Source organism: Seriola aureovittata, chromosome 15 (genome assembly GCF_021018895.1).
Source record: "Seriola aureovittata isolate HTS-2021-v1 ecotype China chromosome 15, ASM2101889v1, whole genome shotgun sequence".
NCBI lineage: Eukaryota > Metazoa > Chordata > Actinopteri > Carangiformes > Carangidae > Seriola > Seriola aureovittata.
The window spans coordinates 17,634,642-17,654,252 of NC_079378.1; the positions used below are offsets into that span (position 1 = coordinate 17,634,642).

Consider the following 19,611-nt stretch of genomic DNA (forward strand, 5'->3'; position numbering starts at 1 on the left):
CCTATTGCGCATTGTCGCCACCTGCTGGTCCGGAGTATGGATCGGCCATTTCGCCGATAAGCAGATTTGCTGTTTATCGTTTCTTTCATGGAAGCAGCTTATATCATATGCACCATTATACTTGTTTTTACAGGTTTGATTGGTGTTATTTCGTTTGCACTAAGATATATCATAAAACTATCAATGTTTCTCTCGCCTTTCTCAAACAAGCAAATAACTCCTGGTACATTAGGCTATTTGTTAAATCTTAATAGGCTGTTTTTTAGTGTAATTTCTTGCATATCCTGCAGCCCTGAGTTTCGCTCTAATCTTACTGCGCGTCTCATATTTCAAGCCACACATTACACCGACTGCTCTCTTTTGTCTAACCTATTGTCTCTTCTTACAAGACTCCCCTGTGGCTCTAAAATCATTGTGTCTTTATAAGATGCTTTTTCAACATTTTCAACATTTGATACAAAGGACTTCTCGGTAGCTCTCCATCCTAATATTCTAATATCCTAACAGTCTATTATCGTTTTCCTGTTAAACCTTTGGCTTTTGTATATTGGCTTTTGTATGTTGTATGTTGTATGTACAAAAACTGTTGTTGTTCCTTGTACCACACATTACTTTGCAAAAGAATCCAGCCTCTCTTTCCCCTTCAACTAAAGCAGAAGCTGACAAGGATGACGTTTCAAATAACAAGTCTGAAAACCTTTGAATTTTGATGAGGGAGGGACATGAACCTGTTTGCACAGCGAAATGAATAAGAAAAACTAATTTCTTTCCTAACCCTTCCATCCCTTGTGGTGTTATCAGCACTGTAGACATCATGACTGTGTACCACCATGTTTTGTGTGTTCTGATCTCTACTTTCTTTCCTCGGACTGGGGGTCTCTTCTTTTCAAGTAACTGGTACCCAAAATTACCCTCTAAAATCAGCATGAGTCCACATACAAAAATACAGCCAGAGTCACAAAAAACAATTGTATGTGACTAGAACAAGGAGTCCTGCAACAGATGGTATGCCCCCCTCAGAGCCCTGATCTCAATATGATAGAATCAGTCTGGGATTACATGAAGAGACAGAAGACACTGAGACAGTCTAAATCCACAGAAGAACTGGTCAACTTCTCCAAGATGCTTGGAACAATCTACCTGCCAAAAAGCTTAAAAAACTGTACCGAGGAGAATTGGTACTGAATTGGTATTGTTTAAAGGCAAAGAGTGGTCACCCCAAATATTGATTTCAATTTTTAAGTTGTTTTTTTTGTTCACTCACTGCAATTTGTGTGAAGTTAACTGAGAAAATAAAAAATATTCATGGTATTATTTTTTGAATGCATTCTCTCTTTATGTTTAGTAGGAAAAAGTCTTGCACAATAGTGTATACATAAACACAGTTGGTATTTCATTAGGTATACCTAACTTGCTTACAGCCCTGCAATAAATCCTATCTTCATAACGATTATAATTTTCAATTTGTTGTTGATGTTCATATTGAAACAAAGAGCTGATGATTCAACTACATGATTTTGGACGGATCAATGACAAAATAAACTAAATAACAGAAACACCTCTCTATGCAATATTGTTCAGCAACATTACAAAATACATTCAGCACCTGTCTAAAACAGTTTAAACAAAAACTGAACATTACAACCTTTATGAAGGTAGGATTTATTCTAAGACTGTTGTGTAAGACCAACTGAGAATATACACATAAACACAAACATAATATGTACCATACAAAATGGTAATGCCATGAATGATTAATATTTTTAAGAATTCCCAAGAGTCATTATTAATCAATTTATCTAAAAATGATATATTTTACGTGTAACTTTATTTTAATTTTTGGCATCGATAATACTCCATACACCCTCAACGCCTGGCGATGACGTAAGCGGGCGGGGCGGGGCAACATTCCAACTGCCGTCTACTTTTGTCTCTACGTGGAGGAGGCAGGACTCCAGACTGGACGCTGTCTGGAATTTCAGGCGCACCGACGGTGAGTACCAATTTCCTAGCAACTTTCTAGACCAACAACTACTTACAGCCAGAGTTTGTCTCAGCATTGTTTATTAAAATTACACCCTCGCCTTAATCTATTGCTCTCTGTGATAGTGGTTATCCTCTGTCCAGAGAGGTAGATCTGCAGGTTAAATAGGGATAGTTTCCTGTCTGTAAAACTTGCGTGTCCGTCGCTAGCCGGTTAGCTTTAGCTGCACCTTCACAGCAGCCTTCTCATCCTCACGGCGCTGCAAAGATCCTAAACACTGTAACAAAGTAATCTCTGAGTCCTTTAACCTCATGACCAGATAGCAGATAACTTTCAGTACAAGTCAAGTAAAGTAAAGTAGAAACTACTATTCAAAAATATTGGCTACAAGTAAGTAGTAATTTCAGTATGTGTTTTGAAAATTATACACAGGGTCCACGTTTTCTTCGAGCTTGTGGAAGTATTTCACATTTGTGAATTTGACAAATGCCATAGCAAGGAGCAAGTTAGACATAACCAGGTTCGTTCATTTTGAACATCACCTCTCACCAGAGGAAACCGCATAGGTGGAGCCTACACCGGTTAAAAAAAAAAAAGAATATATATATATTCTTTTTTTTTTTTTTTTGACCCGTACATAAACACATTGCACATACAGTCTGTACACTAGATGAAGCCTAGTCTCACAGGTCTTTAACCATGCTAGGCGTCTCTAACCCCACTGTTTGCTCCTGTGATGACAAATCACATTTTTTCTTTTTTGTTGTCACTTTCATACGATGTGAGAACAATTCGAGTAAATGTTTTACTCAGGGTTAAATAGCTCTGCCCCTACCTCCCTGGTGTGTCATATTTCTTTGATGTGGTATGAGCTATTTACAAAGTGGAATTTCACTCCCCGTACATGAGTTGGTAACTGGTCCCTCAAATTGTTCTTATATGTTCTTTATTTTAGTGGGTGACACAGTGTGTTGGGAAAGGTTGGTTGGTGATTGTTTTAAAGCTGAATTGACATCCGTTTAGTTACTCAGTGTGTTTTTTTTTTCACTCATGCAAAACAGTGGTCTATGTTGTTTACCTCCCTGAATGATTTCCCAGATTTTTCCTGTAAACCTATCTGGGGCTGCAGCATGCACATGTACACGTACATCTGGGATCCCAATTGTTGATCACAGTTAGAAAAGCACTGTACTAAGGCTGTCTGATAGTATCAGAAAAACCCACATTTTAACTGGATAAATATTGTGCCTTGGAACAAGTGTGTTGTGAATACAGTTGCTCATCCATGATCGGTATTTCCTATTCAGCATTTCCTACTGTCTGTCCTTGGTTTAAATCTTTTTTTGCTTGTACAGTGGCATACTTTGATAGAGAGATTGTTAAAGATGTTTAGTTCTTAAAGACAAAAATAATCCATTATTGGTGTCTGGACTCAGGAGACAAAGTTTTGTTCAGAGTATCAAGGCTGGAAAAAGTTTTGTTTGCACTTCCTTTGTGGGAAAGAAAAAAAGCTGTAATTCATTTCAGTCTGCCTGTCATTAACGTGATTGGTGTGGTCAAATTGCCCATGAGTGTGCCTGTGTGGTATGTGCACTATGCTTCACAACAGTTTATGTAAAATGTGAGTTTCCCTTGCTCATGCTGCGGTACCACATGAGATCACCTACTGTAGGTGTGTTAAAAACAGACGTTATGTGTCTGATGCTATCTCTGTAAGGACAAACCAGACAGTCGAAAGGGGGGAGGGAGTGTGCTTATATTTTGTTTCCACCCTTGCACACACTCACGCCTGTGCAAATGAACAGGTTGCCCCACTTTCTGTGCTGTCAGGATTTTAAACAGGTGCCCTCACTTGTTGTTCAACGCAGTGAAAGTGATCAAATTACTTATTAGCTGCACTAGTCTTTGAACTGTTCAGCTTCTTTGAAGTTCATTACAATTAGAAGCCCTAAAGAAACAATCCCCTAAACTTGTTAACTTATAAATATTAAATGTTTAAAAGTTTCCCAAGCAGTGATGCAGTGTCTTGCTCAGTGGTATAATGCTTGCATGAAGAAAGGGTGGTACTTAATAGTTACTGTTGCTTGTACTGTCTGATTATACAGCATTTAAATGATAATGCTTTACAGTGCTTTTGTTGAGTAATGGCAAACGCTTGAGGTGTGGCTGCTTACCTGTAGCAGTAACAGCCTAACCCAACTGATTCTGCAGCACCTCAGTAACCTGTCTAATGACATTCTTAAGAGATGGTTGGTAGGAATTTACACCTTTGCTAGCACAGGCCTCTGAAAACCTGCTGCATCATTTACTACAGCTCCGTCCTTTCATTTGGTGAAAAGTAGTGTACTATAGAGAGCAGGCTGTGAAGGTTAGCTGTTCATGGTTCGGGAAAATGTCAAGGGGACTATTTCGTTTGAATATTTCCATGCTGATTCATCATATAGTCAAGCTTTGTAAGATTTTATAACACCCCTAAACCCAGCCCAGGTTGTTATGCTTGCAGCTGCACATGATGTCAGACATGTGCAAACTACACATGCAGTATTTGTTGTCATTACCTGCGCCTTACTTGTCAGTATAGCCATGCTTATCTTATCCACACAGCCTGAAAAGGAAATAAAGGGCTGGTGCTACAGACTGTTTGGTGTTTATGAGTCAGTTTGCTTCACATCTGCTGTGGATTTTGACTGAGTAAAAATGTCCGTGTTCCTGCAGACTAAGTTGGGTGTGTGCGCATATGAACTTGACCACACTTGGGAAGGGTGCCCAATCTATTTGCGCGCCTCACATTTCCCATGTAACTGTGTGCACGAAACACTGGCGGAGTGGGGTGTGTCAGCTCTACACATTTAACTCAGCCATCTGGGAACAGCCCTTCGCTTTAAAATAACTAAAATATCCATTGAAAGCGATTATAAACAACGTCAAAGTGCTGTTTTTGGCTCACTAATCAATGCTGTTGATGCTTGGAAAGAAATTCTTGTGTATGGGTGATATTCATTTGTAAAACTGAGCTAGAGAACTGAGAGCGCCTTGAATGAGTGGTGAAATGTCGTGAAGATTGCAAAGCAAGTCCAGTTGCTCTTGTTTTGCTACTGCTAGACATTGCGTGACTTAGATGACTGAAACTTACACAGTTGTATGTAGTACTTGCATTTGTTTTCATTTTATGTTACTGCATCCCTATGGAACTTTTCCACTCAAAGTGCAAAATCTTCCAGTTTTGTAAATCTTCTCTCCATAATTTTCAAAAGTATGTCTGTATCATTCTCATCTACTGAACCATATCATTGTGGCCAAGTACTGACATTTGAATAATATGTTTAAACTCTATCAGAAGTATTGATAGGCCTATGCTTTAAAGCAAACATGAGCCACTCTATTTAAGAGGTTGGTTTTTGCGTTTAGAAGAGTGCAGGAATTTTCTTGTGTCTCCAAGCACACAGAGCAGCTGTCAAAGACAGCAACTGTCTTTGGATCCTGACACTCCTGACTCATTTTCGAGCATTACACAGGATTTATTGCCGTGGTTTGTGACGGTGATTACAAACCCTCTATTCTTCTATACCACCAGTGATACGTCTCACATTTGTCCGCTGCCATCTGTGCCTTTGCTCCATGTACTTAGCCTCTCTTCCGTTTTCACTCTGCCTCTGTAGAGGGTGTGACAAGGGCTGGCAAATGAGGTAATGTTTGTCGGTTCTTATTGTAGCCGGGCTGACTTCAGCAGCCACAGTTCACATCCTTTTGGAGAAAAGTTAAATATAGCAACACTGACATCGTCATTTTCCTAATCGTTTAGTTAGGAGTTTGTGCCTGCCCTGATTTAGTATTACTTTTGTAGAAGAAAAACACTCTCTGACCCAGAACCAGTTTACTGTATTTAGCATTTTTGTCATTAATGACTTTGATGCAAAACTCATTCCCGATTGTGCGGGACAAAGTGTTATTATGTCAACATTTTGTTTGGTTTGTAAGAATAGCGTTAACTGAGTCATCCGAGTCCACGAGTCTACTGTTGAATCATCTTTGATGAATGCTATTAATAGTGTCATTCATGAAAGAGGAAGCACACTTACTGGACTTTTGTTCATTGTTTATCTGCTTGAATGTCATCCTGTGATGCTGCTGTGGCCTGAGAAAGACTAGATTGCTGAAATCACTCACTTCAGACATAGATTAATTACTTACAGTCAGATGAGACATGAGCCATTTGAAAAACTGGACATTCAACTATTCCCTAATATGGTTTTACTCATGTTATATTGTGGAAACCAGAACGGCCTTGCCCAGGATTTCTGACTAATGCACTATGAAAATCAACAATCTGAACTTTAAGTCAGGAAACGGGAACACTTTTCTGCTTGGAAAAATCTGTGATCCTTATTTTACCCCAATATAAACCTCATCTTTCTTTTCTGAGCACTTGTGTTGGAGAGAGGAATGCCATCATACCAGTTCAGCCTCGGTGAGCGAGGCAGCAAACCCTGCTCACGTCTCTGTGAATTGAAGCTCGATCTACCCAGGCCTCATGCATTCCTCTGTTACTACTGAACGGGAAGGAGGTACTCAGAGGAATTCCTTATTTTCAGTGATTTTCAAATGGTTAGTTTGCCTCAGAGGAGTTTGGGAACACAGTGTTTTTGTTTCCAAGCTAAATAACTTGTCACTGGTTGCGTTTTGTGACTTCAGTCTTTACACATTTAGATGAATCTCTCTTTTCAGTGAGGACTCTTCTCTCTGATGCAATTTAAAAATATAGCCCAAACAACTTCATGATGAACCGGGATCCAGGTTTTTGTCACAGAAGACTCACAAAAATTACCCAGATGTTACGTTATCACATAAAATAGCTTTTTATTTTTTCCTTCATTACAGCTAGCTCAGTTTGGATGAAAGATTATTATTAATCATTATATTATTATAAAGATTATTATTAAAACTAAAATAAAATGGTTACATTTGATTTGTAGTGCAGAAAAAAAGACAAAAAAATGAAAAGCAGTGGTCAGTTTTAGGGTATTTGTTTGATAATGCAGTTGCAGTAATCAAATGTAAGAAAATGTTGTATAGAATTATCTTTTCAGCTAAACAATGAAGTAGTCTCACCCTCTCTGGCAGTGTTTTTTACACTACAGGCTCATTGCTATCCAATAGAAATATCATGAAATTACATTGATCATGGGAGAGAGACGTGCTTGGAAAAGGAAAAGGGCTAAAGAGAGAAACTAAAGAGAACAGTAGATATGAACAGCAGGGGTGTGGGATCAGAGGGGACCGGTGAGGAGACGGGAACAAGAGGTACTACTTTAAGAGTTTTTAGTCCTGACAAGATGAGGAGTGACCTTTATCTTGCTGCTCTGAAGAGGGAAAAGTCACTTCTATGTTGGCAAGGAAGCAGGAAAGTTGGCTATTTCAGTGAGGATGAGCTGGGGAGTACAAATCCTGGCTGTGGCGGTCTGTAAAAGGATTGAAAAGAGGTTTGCGGGAGACTGATGAGGATGGGGTCCTTGCTAATGACTCTGTGCACTTTTTCTCCCTGCAGTCCCACTTCTCTCTGACTGACCACCTCAGGTCAATCACAGAAAAATGTCCGGAAAGATAACAAAAGAGGAGCTGGAGGAGATGAGGGAGATCTTTGGAAAAATTGGTTAGTAAAAGCTGCTTTACCATAACAGTGTGTTATTAATTAGATCATTCTATAATTACATAAGCAACACATTTTCTCATTACAGCATGTTTAGAGTGCAAACTGTTTAATTTTTTTTTTTAATTGAAAACCAAGAGGTAAATGTAACTCCTGATGGGCATTTATTATTATTCCTTTTATACACTAAATAATTAATAAAAAAAACTTTAACTGACAGTGTAAATCAAAATAAATGACTGTTGGTATCTAATTTTCATTTCTTTGTTTCTGTAGATCTGGACGGCGATGGATCTATCTGTGATTATGAACTCCATGAGCTCCTTAAAGAGGCCGGCCACCCCCTACCTGGATACATGGTTCGAGAGATCATCCAGAAACTCGATCGCAACAAGGATAATAAGATCAGCTTTGACGAGTTTTTGTCGGTAGGTCAAGTTGAGCTCAGAGCAGCTCGTAGTTTTCACCTTCTGTTTGGAGCTTCTCATACAGGGAGTCGGTCTTTGTTTTCCGCTCTGCCTAAACGTACCTCACCCTCCTGAGTGGGCCAGCTATGAAAAGCAACTTTTAGCAGCTAAATGCTCGACAGGAGATTGAAGGCCTCTACAAACCACACACACAGGCATACATACTCAGGGAATGTGGAAGTGAGGTCAGCAAAGTGGTGCGAGTTCCATTATTTTGTTTCAGCAGTGATGAGGGAGCAGTCATTTAGACGGAGCAGTCATTTAGACGGAGCAGTCATTTAGACGGAGCAGTCATTTAGAGAGAGCAGTCATTCACCGCCTCCCCTTCTGCTACAGCAGCACTGCATGATTCAAAATCTCTAGATCAGGAGGGTGTAGCTGTGTTTTGTCGCTCTATAATAGTTCTGATATCTTGTTTTAGGATGTGTGGCTGTTAGTAAGCTTAACCATGACTATGATAACAACAGAGTGAAACTAATTGGATTGGATCATCCTATAACTTGGATCATCATCTTTGACTCCACCTGGAACATGTTTGAGTCTCGAATTTAAAGGGCTCATTTATAATCTTACAATTTGAGGTACTTTATGGTTTCACAATGCTGATGATAATAATAATGATAAGTTTTATTCATATTGCCCCTTTCAAAACAAAGTTAAATGTTTTTTTTTAAATGGGAAAATCAGCTTTCATGCATTTTAGGGAATTAAATAAGATTGGGCACTTGAAAGTTCAAATAAAATAGAATGAAAGTGTGAAATAAACAGATATATTAGAATTGGAAAATAAAAATTTAATATTTAACTATTTATGGAACTGGTCAACAAAAGTCAAACAATGTCTAAAATTACACCTTTTATGTATATAATTTGTGGAGATAAGTCCAGCATGTGATTGATCAGCTGATTTTTCTTTTTTTTCTCTTTCCAAATGCAAAAATAGTATTGTGCCATTGTGTGCAGAAGGTCTAGGCTTCAAAACTAGGGTTTGATAAAACACCACCATACAAAATATGTTCTTATGCATGAAAACAACCCAGATTAAATGTATATGGAATTAATGTAAATGTCCCCCTCACAGCCCATACAATGGAAAATAGCTGTTTGCTAAACTTACAGAATTGAGTGGAAATCTTTATCATTCATGCAATGATTGTCTTTTTGTAGTTGCTTCTTTTACCTAGAGTTCACAAACAATGGAAGCTGGCACCCTGTGACCTTGTGTATGTTTGTGTATCAAGTGTGCTTTGCTTTTTAAACAACTCTCCCGGTACCAGGCTCAATAGCTCATTGTGGTCACACCAACGCCTGTGGGGCAGTGGTCACTGATGAAGCAGTGATAACTTCAGCTTCAGGAAGTATCGCACAAATTTCGATAGAAAACTTTTTGTCAAAGCAGCTTTGTCTGAAGCCGCTCACATGTTGTGCGTTACTGATAAGCTACATACTCGCACCACAGAGCTCCCTGTGGTCTCATTAGTTGTTGAGACTGGTTTAATGTTTAGAGGTAATTATTTAATGTTAGGATGTAGGGACAAGCCTGATGATGGTGTTAAGGTGGTGGAGGATGATAATAGCTGTTGCTTTGGTGGTTTACTGTTACTGTTGATAACACTAATGACATACTGGCACTCACACACTCAGCACTGTAATTCTTAGATTAGATGTGTAGTGAAAGCACAGTCTCACGTTAAATCGCCAAAATAAAGTTGCTTTTATGAACCCATCAACCAAATGTTGTTTTTGAGCCCATTTATATTGTTCAAAAACTCGATTACAAGCCACGTTCATCATATTTTCTCAGCCCTGTAGCTGGCAGGTTGGCTTTGTGTTGTAATGACAGTGAGGGGAAATTCCAGCGGCACAGCTGTGTCTGCTCAGCGAGCTCGGCTCTCATGATGGCTAACAGGAGTTTGATAAGACAACAAAGGATGCAAACACCAGTAAACAGAGAGAAGATGATTAAGACTTTTGCACAGACATGGCTGCAACTAAAGATTGTTTTAAACATTAAATAATGTATTTATTTTTTGATTTAAGATTTTTTTTAATTTGTTTTAAAATAACTGACAAATATCCAGTATTTGTGGAGCAGAAATTATGTGTAAAAGGTGTGTTACAGATCAATTTACCTGGTTCATATTGTAATAAAACCACAATGTGGTTGATCTGGATTGATTTGAAGATATACTGTTTAACAGTTGCATTGACTTAAATTAGATTGGACAGGTGTACCCGATCAAGCGGCCACCGAATGTACACGTCAGAAAATAATTTCCCTCTTATTTGAAACATTAACAGGAAACTGTTACAAACAGCAGCAGGCAATTCTGTCAGTTATTAACACAAATAATATCAATTTTCAGCTTAACCTCCTAGGACCTGGCGTCCACATATGTGGACCTCACATTTTGGGTCCTCTAGACCACAATACTAACTTATTCTCAACAAGGGCCTGGTGACCACATATGAGGATATTATACTGCCACTCAGTAATCGAAATTTAAAACTAATGTCCTCATATGTGGACATCATTTTTCTCAGGTCCCAATCAGCCTAAATAGCAAAGAGAAATTAAAAATGCACGCCATGCAAGAGTTCGGGTCTTAGGAGGTTAAAGCAATAATATAGGATTTTCCTGGTCTAGTAGAAATTGGTCTCAGAGTTTTGTTTGTTATTGTTTTAGATCGTCCAGGAGCTGAGGGGCAGCGAAATAGCAAAAACATTCCGCAAGGTCATCAACAGAAAAGAAGGCATCCTGGCTATTGGAGGGACGTCTGAGCTGTCGAGTGAAGGAACACAACACTCGTTCTCTGGTAAGTCCACAGAGTCCTGACATCATGGATATCGACTCCTTCCTTTCTGTCAGTCGCTGCAAATGTTTCACATAAAGTGTTGACTTTGCGCCTCCTACAATTCAGTTACAGTTGGTTAATTTACCATTGAAGAAACTCTTAATGTACCATATAACCTACTAAAATCAGTCATTATGAGCAACAACGTAACTTTATGTTGTTGATGTTTTGCTTTTAACTGATGCTTGTATATGTACACACCTTCAGAGGAGGAGCGATATGCCTTCGTTAACTGGATCAACACTGCTCTGGAAAAAGATCCTGACAGCCAACATGTCCTGCCCATGGATCCCAACACAGACTCTCTCTTCACATCTGTCGGAGATGGTATAGTACTCTGGTAAGGAAACCTGTTGTCACTTCAAGCAAGCAGCACAGCTCTCCCCTTCATCTCCGAGCTACCCTTCTGATATAAATGTCAAATACCTCCATCTCACTGCATTTACTGTTGTGGTCACATTCAGGCTGAAAAACAGACAACTATTAGCCTGTATTGGGGAATGTCAGTCAACCATGACATTATTCTGCTTTGAGTTGCAAAGAAGACGTTGAGACTAACACAGTACTACTAAATTAATTTAAAGATATTCAGAAATTAATATATATGTTCCAAATCTATCTTTCTTTTTGTTAAATCACAAGTTGAAAGTTTACAGATGTATACTAGTTGAAACAGAAAGTGACTTTAATACTAAAGTAACATAATCAAAATTGTAAACTTTGATGTAAAGGTAGTTCATAGTGGGCTGAATGCTAGTTAGCACTTAGCAGCCTTGGAAGTATTCAGCACTTTGTCATGTGAGTATTTAGATTAACATAAAACAGATTGCAGAGCTGCAGAGACCAAATCAACTGTAGTTGAATATATTCCAAACAGATAAACTGCATGACAAAGAGATACACTGTGCACATGCTGAAGCTAACTTAACAGGGATAATGAAGACTTGTGCACATCACGTTGGCCGACGTGCTAATTAGGAAGCAACCTAATATGATACATGTCTGTTATAGTATTGCCATTTTGTCTAATTGTTAAACATGCATACTTCCACTTTATGGCCGTTTACCACAATAAGAGGCAACATTTGGAAAAGTTAAATTCATGTATTTATTTTTTCAGGCATTTTGCCTTAAGTAGTATACAGTATACGTATGAAATGAGTGCAGAGAGAGAGACATGTGCAATAATGTGCCGTAAGTGGTAGCTGGACTCTGGATGTGAAAAATTACATGGTCAGTATGTTGAACACCTCCTCCACAAAAATTTAATTTTTTAAACAAAGTTCACAAACTTTTCCAAATCTTTTGCGAACAGTGAACATTTGGGTTGTTATTTCTGCCTTATTTCACAACATGTACACTGCATCAAATGACTGATTAAAAACTCATGTTTGGTTTTGTATGTTTGCGCAGCAAAATGATCAACCTGTCAGTGCCAGACACTATAGATGAGAGAACCATAAATAAGAAGAAGCTGACGCCGTTCACAATACAGGTGAGTCACAATTAATTTATGGTGTTTTTTTTTGTCCATCACTTTTTATGCAAATCTTCCAACAGCTGATGTTTTGTACCTTACAGGAGAATCTGAACCTGGCCCTGAACTCAGCTTCTGCCATTGGCTGCCATGTAGTGAACATTGGTGCTTTAGACCTGAAAGAGGGGAAGCCCCATCTGGTGCTGGGCCTGCTATGGCAGATCATCAAGATCGGTCTGTTTGCCGACATCGAGCTAAGCAGAAATGAAGGTACGGGCCATAATTGAGATTGTCTGTTACATAACATGTATTTGAGTCTGTGCTTCTATCATTAGCGTTTCCTGGTCTTTTGTCAAGTAGCTTAACTGATCATTTATACCCTTTGACAGCGCTGGCAGCATTGCTGAGAGATGGGGAAACACTGGAAGACCTGATGAAGCTGTCTCCAGAGGAACTGCTGTTACGCTGGGCAAACTTTCACCTGGAAAATGCTGGCTGGCAGAAGATCAACAACTTCAGCTCTGACATCAAGGTGGGCCTACACACTGACACTGAATCCAGCTGGCGTAGTAAACGTTAGATGCAGGAACAGAAACCACTCAAAAACCTTTGGTTTTAAGGTTCTTGCAGAAAGTGTCTGTAGGTTTGTGTGAATTTCTTTTGAAACACCAACACAGACATCTATCAGCACACTGCACCAGGCAGTACATGTTTGTGTTTGCACAACAAACTCAACTCAAATAAACGCCTCCACTGCTCCAAATATAGTGCTGAAAGGGTAGTGTCTCTGGCTAACACTAACAAACTGTCAAATGTTTATGAAGGGATTAAGATATCATGTGTACAGAAAAAGTAAATAGTTCTTCTGTAACTCTATTATTCCACACATATACTTTTGTTACTCTGCATATGCATGTAGTTTCATAGCTTATACTTAATATACAACAAATAGAACATTTTCACCAAGGAACTCAACAGTAGGAAAACACAGTACTACACATTAAGAAGCATGTGTGACAGGGTTGCCATACCCAAATTGTGTAAATAACACAGATGGTAGACAAAATATATAGTTCACATGAAAAGCTTGACAATATTAAGTTAATCAGTGTAACTGTCATCATGAGACAAAAAGTTATAATGATGTATAAAGAAGTCTGATTGTGTTTTGTTGTTTACATTATTTTCCAGGACTCGAGGGCCTATTTCCACCTCCTGAATCAGATCTCTCCAAAAGGCACAGATGAAAACCAACCTCGCATAGACATCAACATGGCAGGCTTCAGTGTAAGCACCGACCGTCAGTGCTCACAGTTGAGTATCTTCACCACACGGTTACAGCAGTACATTGTCTCTGATCGTAGCGTGTGCTCTGTGTCCGGTTCAGGAGAAAGACGACATGAAGAGGGCAGAAGCCATGCTGCAGCAGGCCGACACGCTCGGCTGTCGACAGTTTGTCACCCCAGCTGACGTCGTCAGTGGAAACCCCAAACTCAACCTTGCTTTTGTGGCCAATCTGTTCAACAAGTATCCAGCGCTGACCAAACCTGAGAATGAGGATATTGACTGGGGACTATTGGAAGGTATGGAGAGCAGAAGAATTGGATAGTTAACTTCTAGTATTAGAGTTATGTAACATTAGATATTCATGACCAATAAGCAACAACTAAAGAAAACATCCTCATTATATGAATTATCGATTAAGAGTTTAACTGTCACAAACTCAAATAATGTTCTTCATCATGTGAGTGGGATTTAATCACCTTTGACAGCTACCTAGAAATATAATCAAACAGCCCCATAACTGTCATCGTCACAGTACAGAATTACTGTTGTGATGAGACCCGTTCCAAACAAAACCAGCTCACTTCAAACCAGAGACAAGACGAAAACACAAATACAGATATCTCCCATGTAAAACAACCATTCAACCTTTGGCAAAAAACTGTGTGTTCATGTAGAAGCCCATCGCTACTAGTAAGACGCTGACTGACAAAGCAGGTTTTCAGCTACAAATCAACTGAGCAAAAAGTATGAGAAGAACCAATTGAAAACCTTTATTAGTCAACTAACTGGCCTGCAGAGAAACTAATTTTGATATTAGAATGTGACAACAAGCTGACCCTAACTTTGGCTCCCTCTGGATACATTAGCTACTGTCTGCACATGATCTATTTACAAGTCAGTGACAGCTGAATTGTGCAGCATAAAAAATATTAAAAAGAAATATGTACTATGTCTATTCAGCTCTGCGCATTTAGAATCACAATTGACTACTGCTGAGTTGAGCTGCCAGTCTGATCACATGGAAATCCCCTGAATCCCATGATCCTTTGCTCTCTAGGTGAGACGAGAGAAGAGAGAACGTTCCGAAACTGGATGAACTCTCTGGGAGTGAATCCACATGTCAATCATCTGTATGGGTAAGTACCACACACGACACTTTGTGTCACTCTTTATAAATAAACATCTGAAGCTTTTGGGAACTTTTATGTATTTAATATGAATAATAACAAAACACATTCCTGTCTTCTAGAGACCTACAGGATGCCATGGTTATCCTTCAACTTTACGACAAGATCAAAGTGCCTGTCGACTGGAACAACAAGGTCAACAAGCCACCTTACCCCAAGCTGGGGACCAACATGAAAAAGGTAACCTAAGGTTTCTTTTGATCATTACGAGGCAAGAAAGAAAAAACCCACCTTTTTGGTTGTCTTTTGTCAACTTTTCTTCTTGTGCCCGTAGTTGGAGAATTGTAACTATGCAGTAGAACTGGGCAAAACAGCCAAGTTCTCCCTCGTTGGCATCGGCGGGCAGGACCTGAACGATGGAAACGCTACCCTGACTCTGGCACTGGTGTGGCAGCTGATGAGAAGGTGACACTTCAGAAAAGAGTGAAATAGAAATACATCTCCGAAATGTACAGTATGTGGTCTACAAGAAAAAAATGAAATAATGGCCAAACTTTAGACAAAGTGTGGTGGATCACCTTTTTTAAAATGTTATTTAGAACTTAAATTAATGATAACTAGTAAGATTGAAGTATTATTATGTACCAAAATATAAAAAGAACTAAAATGATAAAGGTTGCTATCGAGGAATTACTCTGGGGAAAAAAAAAAAACAGACAAATCAAAAAGCTTAGGATGCACAGTGGTGCTTCCAAATAACATGTTGTTTTTCAGTCAGTATGTCTGTGTGGTATTTTGAAACTCTACAATCACCATCAGTCTTCATTGTCAGATTCATTGTGATAACTGTGTATTTACTGTAAACAACTTCTAGGGAGTTGGTAATTAGAAACCTCCACTCCATGCCAGTGGTGGTGTTAGTATGTGTGTTCCTCCAAAACGAGACCACATTTCCATGAACTCACTTGGCTCCTATCACAAGGATGTGTGTTGACATAGTTCCCCATATTTTGTATTCTTTGTGTCAGAGTTTCCAGGGTTTGAGTGACCCAAAAATCACAACGATACAGAAGTCCATTCTGCTCAATATGACCATGTGGTTCTTCAAATGAAAAATACATGTTTTAAAACAAGAAAAGGGCTCCAGAGTTAAAGTTTTTTTTGTCTCAGCCCACATCTTTGTGTTAAAAAAACAAAAAAACTAGTTACTTAGAGTCTTGGAGTGTTTCTAATAAACAAGCTGCTTCTCCACTCTTTCAGATATACGTTGAATGTACTGGAGGAACTAGGAGATGGACAGAAAGTAAATGATGACATCATTGTAAACTGGGTGAACAAAACATTGGCGGAGGCTGGAAAATCAACCAAGATTTCAAGCTTTAAGGTAGAGCTCTTTTTCCTCTATTTGCTCACATTGCTGTGAAAAGACCTGTATGTGTAGATTAGATTGAAACATTTTAACACTGAGTTTAAAATATAGTGAAAGTAGCAAAATCATCTGAGCTCTTTTGGAAAGCCTTTACTTTCAACTGCACAAGTTTACAATGTCATGCGATAACAAGGTCATACATGGGGGTGGCATTGATGTATCATTTCTCATTTGTTGAAGACTCTGAGGTGTGGTTGAAAGCTCTGACAAAGCTAGTAAGTGGACCTTTAAGGTTAGATTATTTAACCTCCATGTTCAAAAGAAGGAAAGATGATTTCACAATTAGAAAAATCTGGCAGTTTAATGTCATTTATATACAGGCAGTGTCATGCAAACCAAGAGCACTACATTTTCTCATTGGTCAGATAAGCTTGTGTGAGTCAGATCCTTAATCTGTGTGTGGTGTGGTGATCAGGACAAGGAGATCAGCAGCAGTCTGGCAGTATTGGAACTGATAGACGCCATCCAGCCGGGCAGCATCAACTACGAGCTGATAAAAACCGGCAGCCTATCTGAAGATGACAAGCTGGAGAACGCCAAGTAAGAAAGAACCTGCCTTTTGCCATTATTTTGGTAACTAGTTTGTGTCAACAGTTTTATTCAAGACAACCTCTCTGTCCTTCTTAGATATGCTGTCTCTATGGCGAGGAAGATCGGCGCCCGTGTCTACGCTCTCCCAGAAGACCTTGTGGAGGTCAAACCCAAAATGGTGATGACAGTCTTTGCCTGCTTGATGGGTCGGGGGATGAAGCGAGCCTAAGAGAGTGACTGGGATCATTGTGACACTTATAACCCACAAGCCATTAGCAATTTGAAAGAGCTCCCCCAACTGAAGGAATGAAGAATATGTTTTTTCTTCTTTTTTTTTTTTTCTTTTTTTTGTTTTTGTTTTTGTTTTTGTTTTGTTTTTTTGAATTCAGTCAGAATCATAAATTTGCATGTGTCCCTGCTTCTCTTAATTAATAGAGGTGTTTACTGATGAATAATGCGCTGTCCTCTCATTCAAAGTGGGTCAAAATCCTAAAATTTATAAAGCGATGGGTCTCATGGTACAGAGGACAACTTGTTACTTTCCATATCCAGAACTCTTAATGTATAAGAATGCTGTTTTTTAAGCGAGTATGCCTATTTACAGCTGCAAGGTTGTTTACATATTTTTACTCAGACTGATAAGTTAATTATCCTTCACTAAGCAACACACATTCCTGAATACCATACTTATGAAACAATGCTTGACAAGGCGAAAAAAGAAAAAAAATTAAGAGCAGTGGGATGTTTGGGTGCAGCACATGTTAAAAACACCCAATCATTCCCTCTCACTTAATGAAGTACAGGCATGTCTTAATAACTGGCGCCATAAACTTCTACATGTCGGCATACAGAGGCCATGTGGTCAAATTATTCTAATGACCAGTCTGATGTGCTGTCTGTATGCTTGTACTCGTCATTTGTTTGTTTCTCGGGATTATCACATGAGGTAAATGCTGTTATTGAGGTGTCTGGTGTTTGGTCTTTTTTATTTTCGTCTGTTACGTTGGATGAGGAGCAGGCTGACTGGACTCTCCTGCCTTCTGCTGTGCCTTCTTCTTGTCATAGAGATGACTTGTCCTTTGCGCTTTGAGGTTTTCCTTTTTTTCCATTTTGTATTCAACATTACCAAATATAAACAGTTACTTCATTCCAGGTAGGTTCATGATATTCTATGACAGTGGCCAAATTGTATTTGGTCCCATTTTCATGTCTACTCTTTAGGTGCTTTACATGTAACAATAAATATGACTTTGAAAAGTGCTTGTGTGTTTATCTTCCATAGATTTGGAATTAACTATAAATGAACTTGTTAATCTGCCACTGCTCTCCTGACTGAGCAGAACTGGTGATCCAAGACTAAACGATCAATTCATTACAATTACAGGATATTTGTTTGCCCAGCCATTACATTAATATGTTCACATTTACAATTATTTACAATATTTACAACATAAAATTCAAATAAATTTCTTATTAATTACTGGAGTGCAATCAAATGCTTAATTCCCTTAAAGACACATTATCTCAATATAGTAATGAAGCTAGTAAATATAATAAACACAGTAGGCTACATTTTATTAAAAATAAAAGACGAAGGAGTCAGATGATGAATTACAAAAGAAGCGAGGACTTTTAAATAAAACATTTTTCTGTTCTAATATTGTTCATTCCTAAATGAGAAAGAATGAGACTTTCAGAAACTATATTTTTCTTACATGAAATGTTTTACATCATAACTTATTTGTGAGAGTAACTTAATTGTAAATGGCCTTTGGAAACAATTTCACATAAATCTTGTGGGGCAAAGTGCCTTTTTATATTTACTGCACATCAACAATAGTTAGTTAAAGCTTAGCCATGCCAATGATCGTCATTAGAGTGAAGTCATATTGCACCTGTTGACATGAAACATATTTTGTAAACTTGCCATTAAATAAATTTCAGATTGAAAAATCATTCTTGACCTTTGAGTTCCAAGTTTCCAAGAACAGTTAGTATAGTTATAGTTTCCTGAGTGGACAGAGTTTGCCCACTTGTCATGTATTTGTTGATGTTCAAATGGACGACTATATAGACCTCATGGTCAGCTGCTGTTTCGATAGCGAAGAATTACTTTTAATCTCAAATTTTAAGCCAACATGGACCAGAAAAAAACATTTAAATCTCTGCATTTCCATGAATACTGGACAAATTCCATCTGCTGAAGCAGATTGTGTGATGTGGTTGGAATCTGCAGAACAGCTAGTTGCAGCTAGTATTGGTGATATGAGAGTTTGAAACAAGCGGCCGGAGGAACAGCAGGTACTCACCTCTTCTTTAATATCACATTGATCCGAGCTTTTACCTCTTTTTGTTTTTACAGCTCTCTGCTTCTCCTTTCTCTTATCACATGTTCTGTTATTGTTACTGCCCTCTTGCTTTTATGTTCTTCCCTCTTTCTCATTGTAAAACACACTACCTGTTTTAAATTGCACATCATAAAAATATATATTTATTGTTGTTTGTGTTTCCCCTCTCTCCTGCCTGGTTAAGTCTACCCAAGAGGAAATGTGCCAGGACTGAGCCCAATCATGTAAGATTTCTATGAACATTTAAATGGACTTTAAACATGGATTAGTAGTAGTGTAGATGAATAATACATTGGGATTTGAATGTAACCAGATGGGAATACTGAGGAGAATCTGAGCTGTGTATTGATGGCTCTTCGTCAGTGTTAACAGACATGATTTTTTTTTACAGTCCACCAACACTTGTAGTCCAACAGGGATAGCAGTGGCAGATTGTAGTTTACTGCTCACTGGTCTGGG

General features: G+C 38.6%; 1 protein-coding gene across 1 annotated transcript; it reads left to right on the plus strand.

The window, feature by feature from the left end:
- Positions 1 to 1,903: 1,903 nt before the first annotated feature.
- On the plus strand, positions 1,904 to 18,064 carry pls3 (plastin 3 (T isoform)). The gene is made up of 16 exons (XM_056398010.1): positions 1,904 to 1,993; positions 7,530 to 7,634; positions 7,908 to 8,059; positions 10,785 to 10,914; positions 11,161 to 11,293; positions 12,367 to 12,448; positions 12,535 to 12,700; positions 12,820 to 12,962; positions 13,622 to 13,717; positions 13,818 to 14,013; positions 14,775 to 14,853; positions 14,967 to 15,084; positions 15,179 to 15,309; positions 16,105 to 16,228; positions 16,689 to 16,813; positions 16,901 to 18,064. Exons 2-16 carry the CDS (start codon positions 7,574 to 7,576, stop codon positions 17,031 to 17,033), a joined length of 1,869 nt encoding a protein of 622 aa, XP_056253985.1. The 5' UTR covers positions 1,904 to 1,993; positions 7,530 to 7,573; the 3' UTR covers positions 17,034 to 18,064.
- The last annotated feature ends 1,547 nt before the right edge of the window (positions 18,065 to 19,611 follow it).

Excerpts from the sequence above, each read along its gene's own strand:
- pls3 (XM_056398010.1), top strand. The coding sequence starts at position 7,574 with ATGTCCGGAAAGATAACAAAAGAGGAGCTGGAGGAGATGAGGGAGATC. Across the intron at positions 8,060-10,784 it reads GCTTTGACGAGTTTTTGTCG|ATCGTCCAGGAGCTGAGGGG; the intron begins GTAGGTCAAGTT and ends TTATTGTTTTAG. Across the intron at positions 14,854-14,966 it reads CATGTCAATCATCTGTATGG|AGACCTACAGGATGCCATGG; the intron begins GTAAGTACCACA and ends CCTGTCTTCTAG.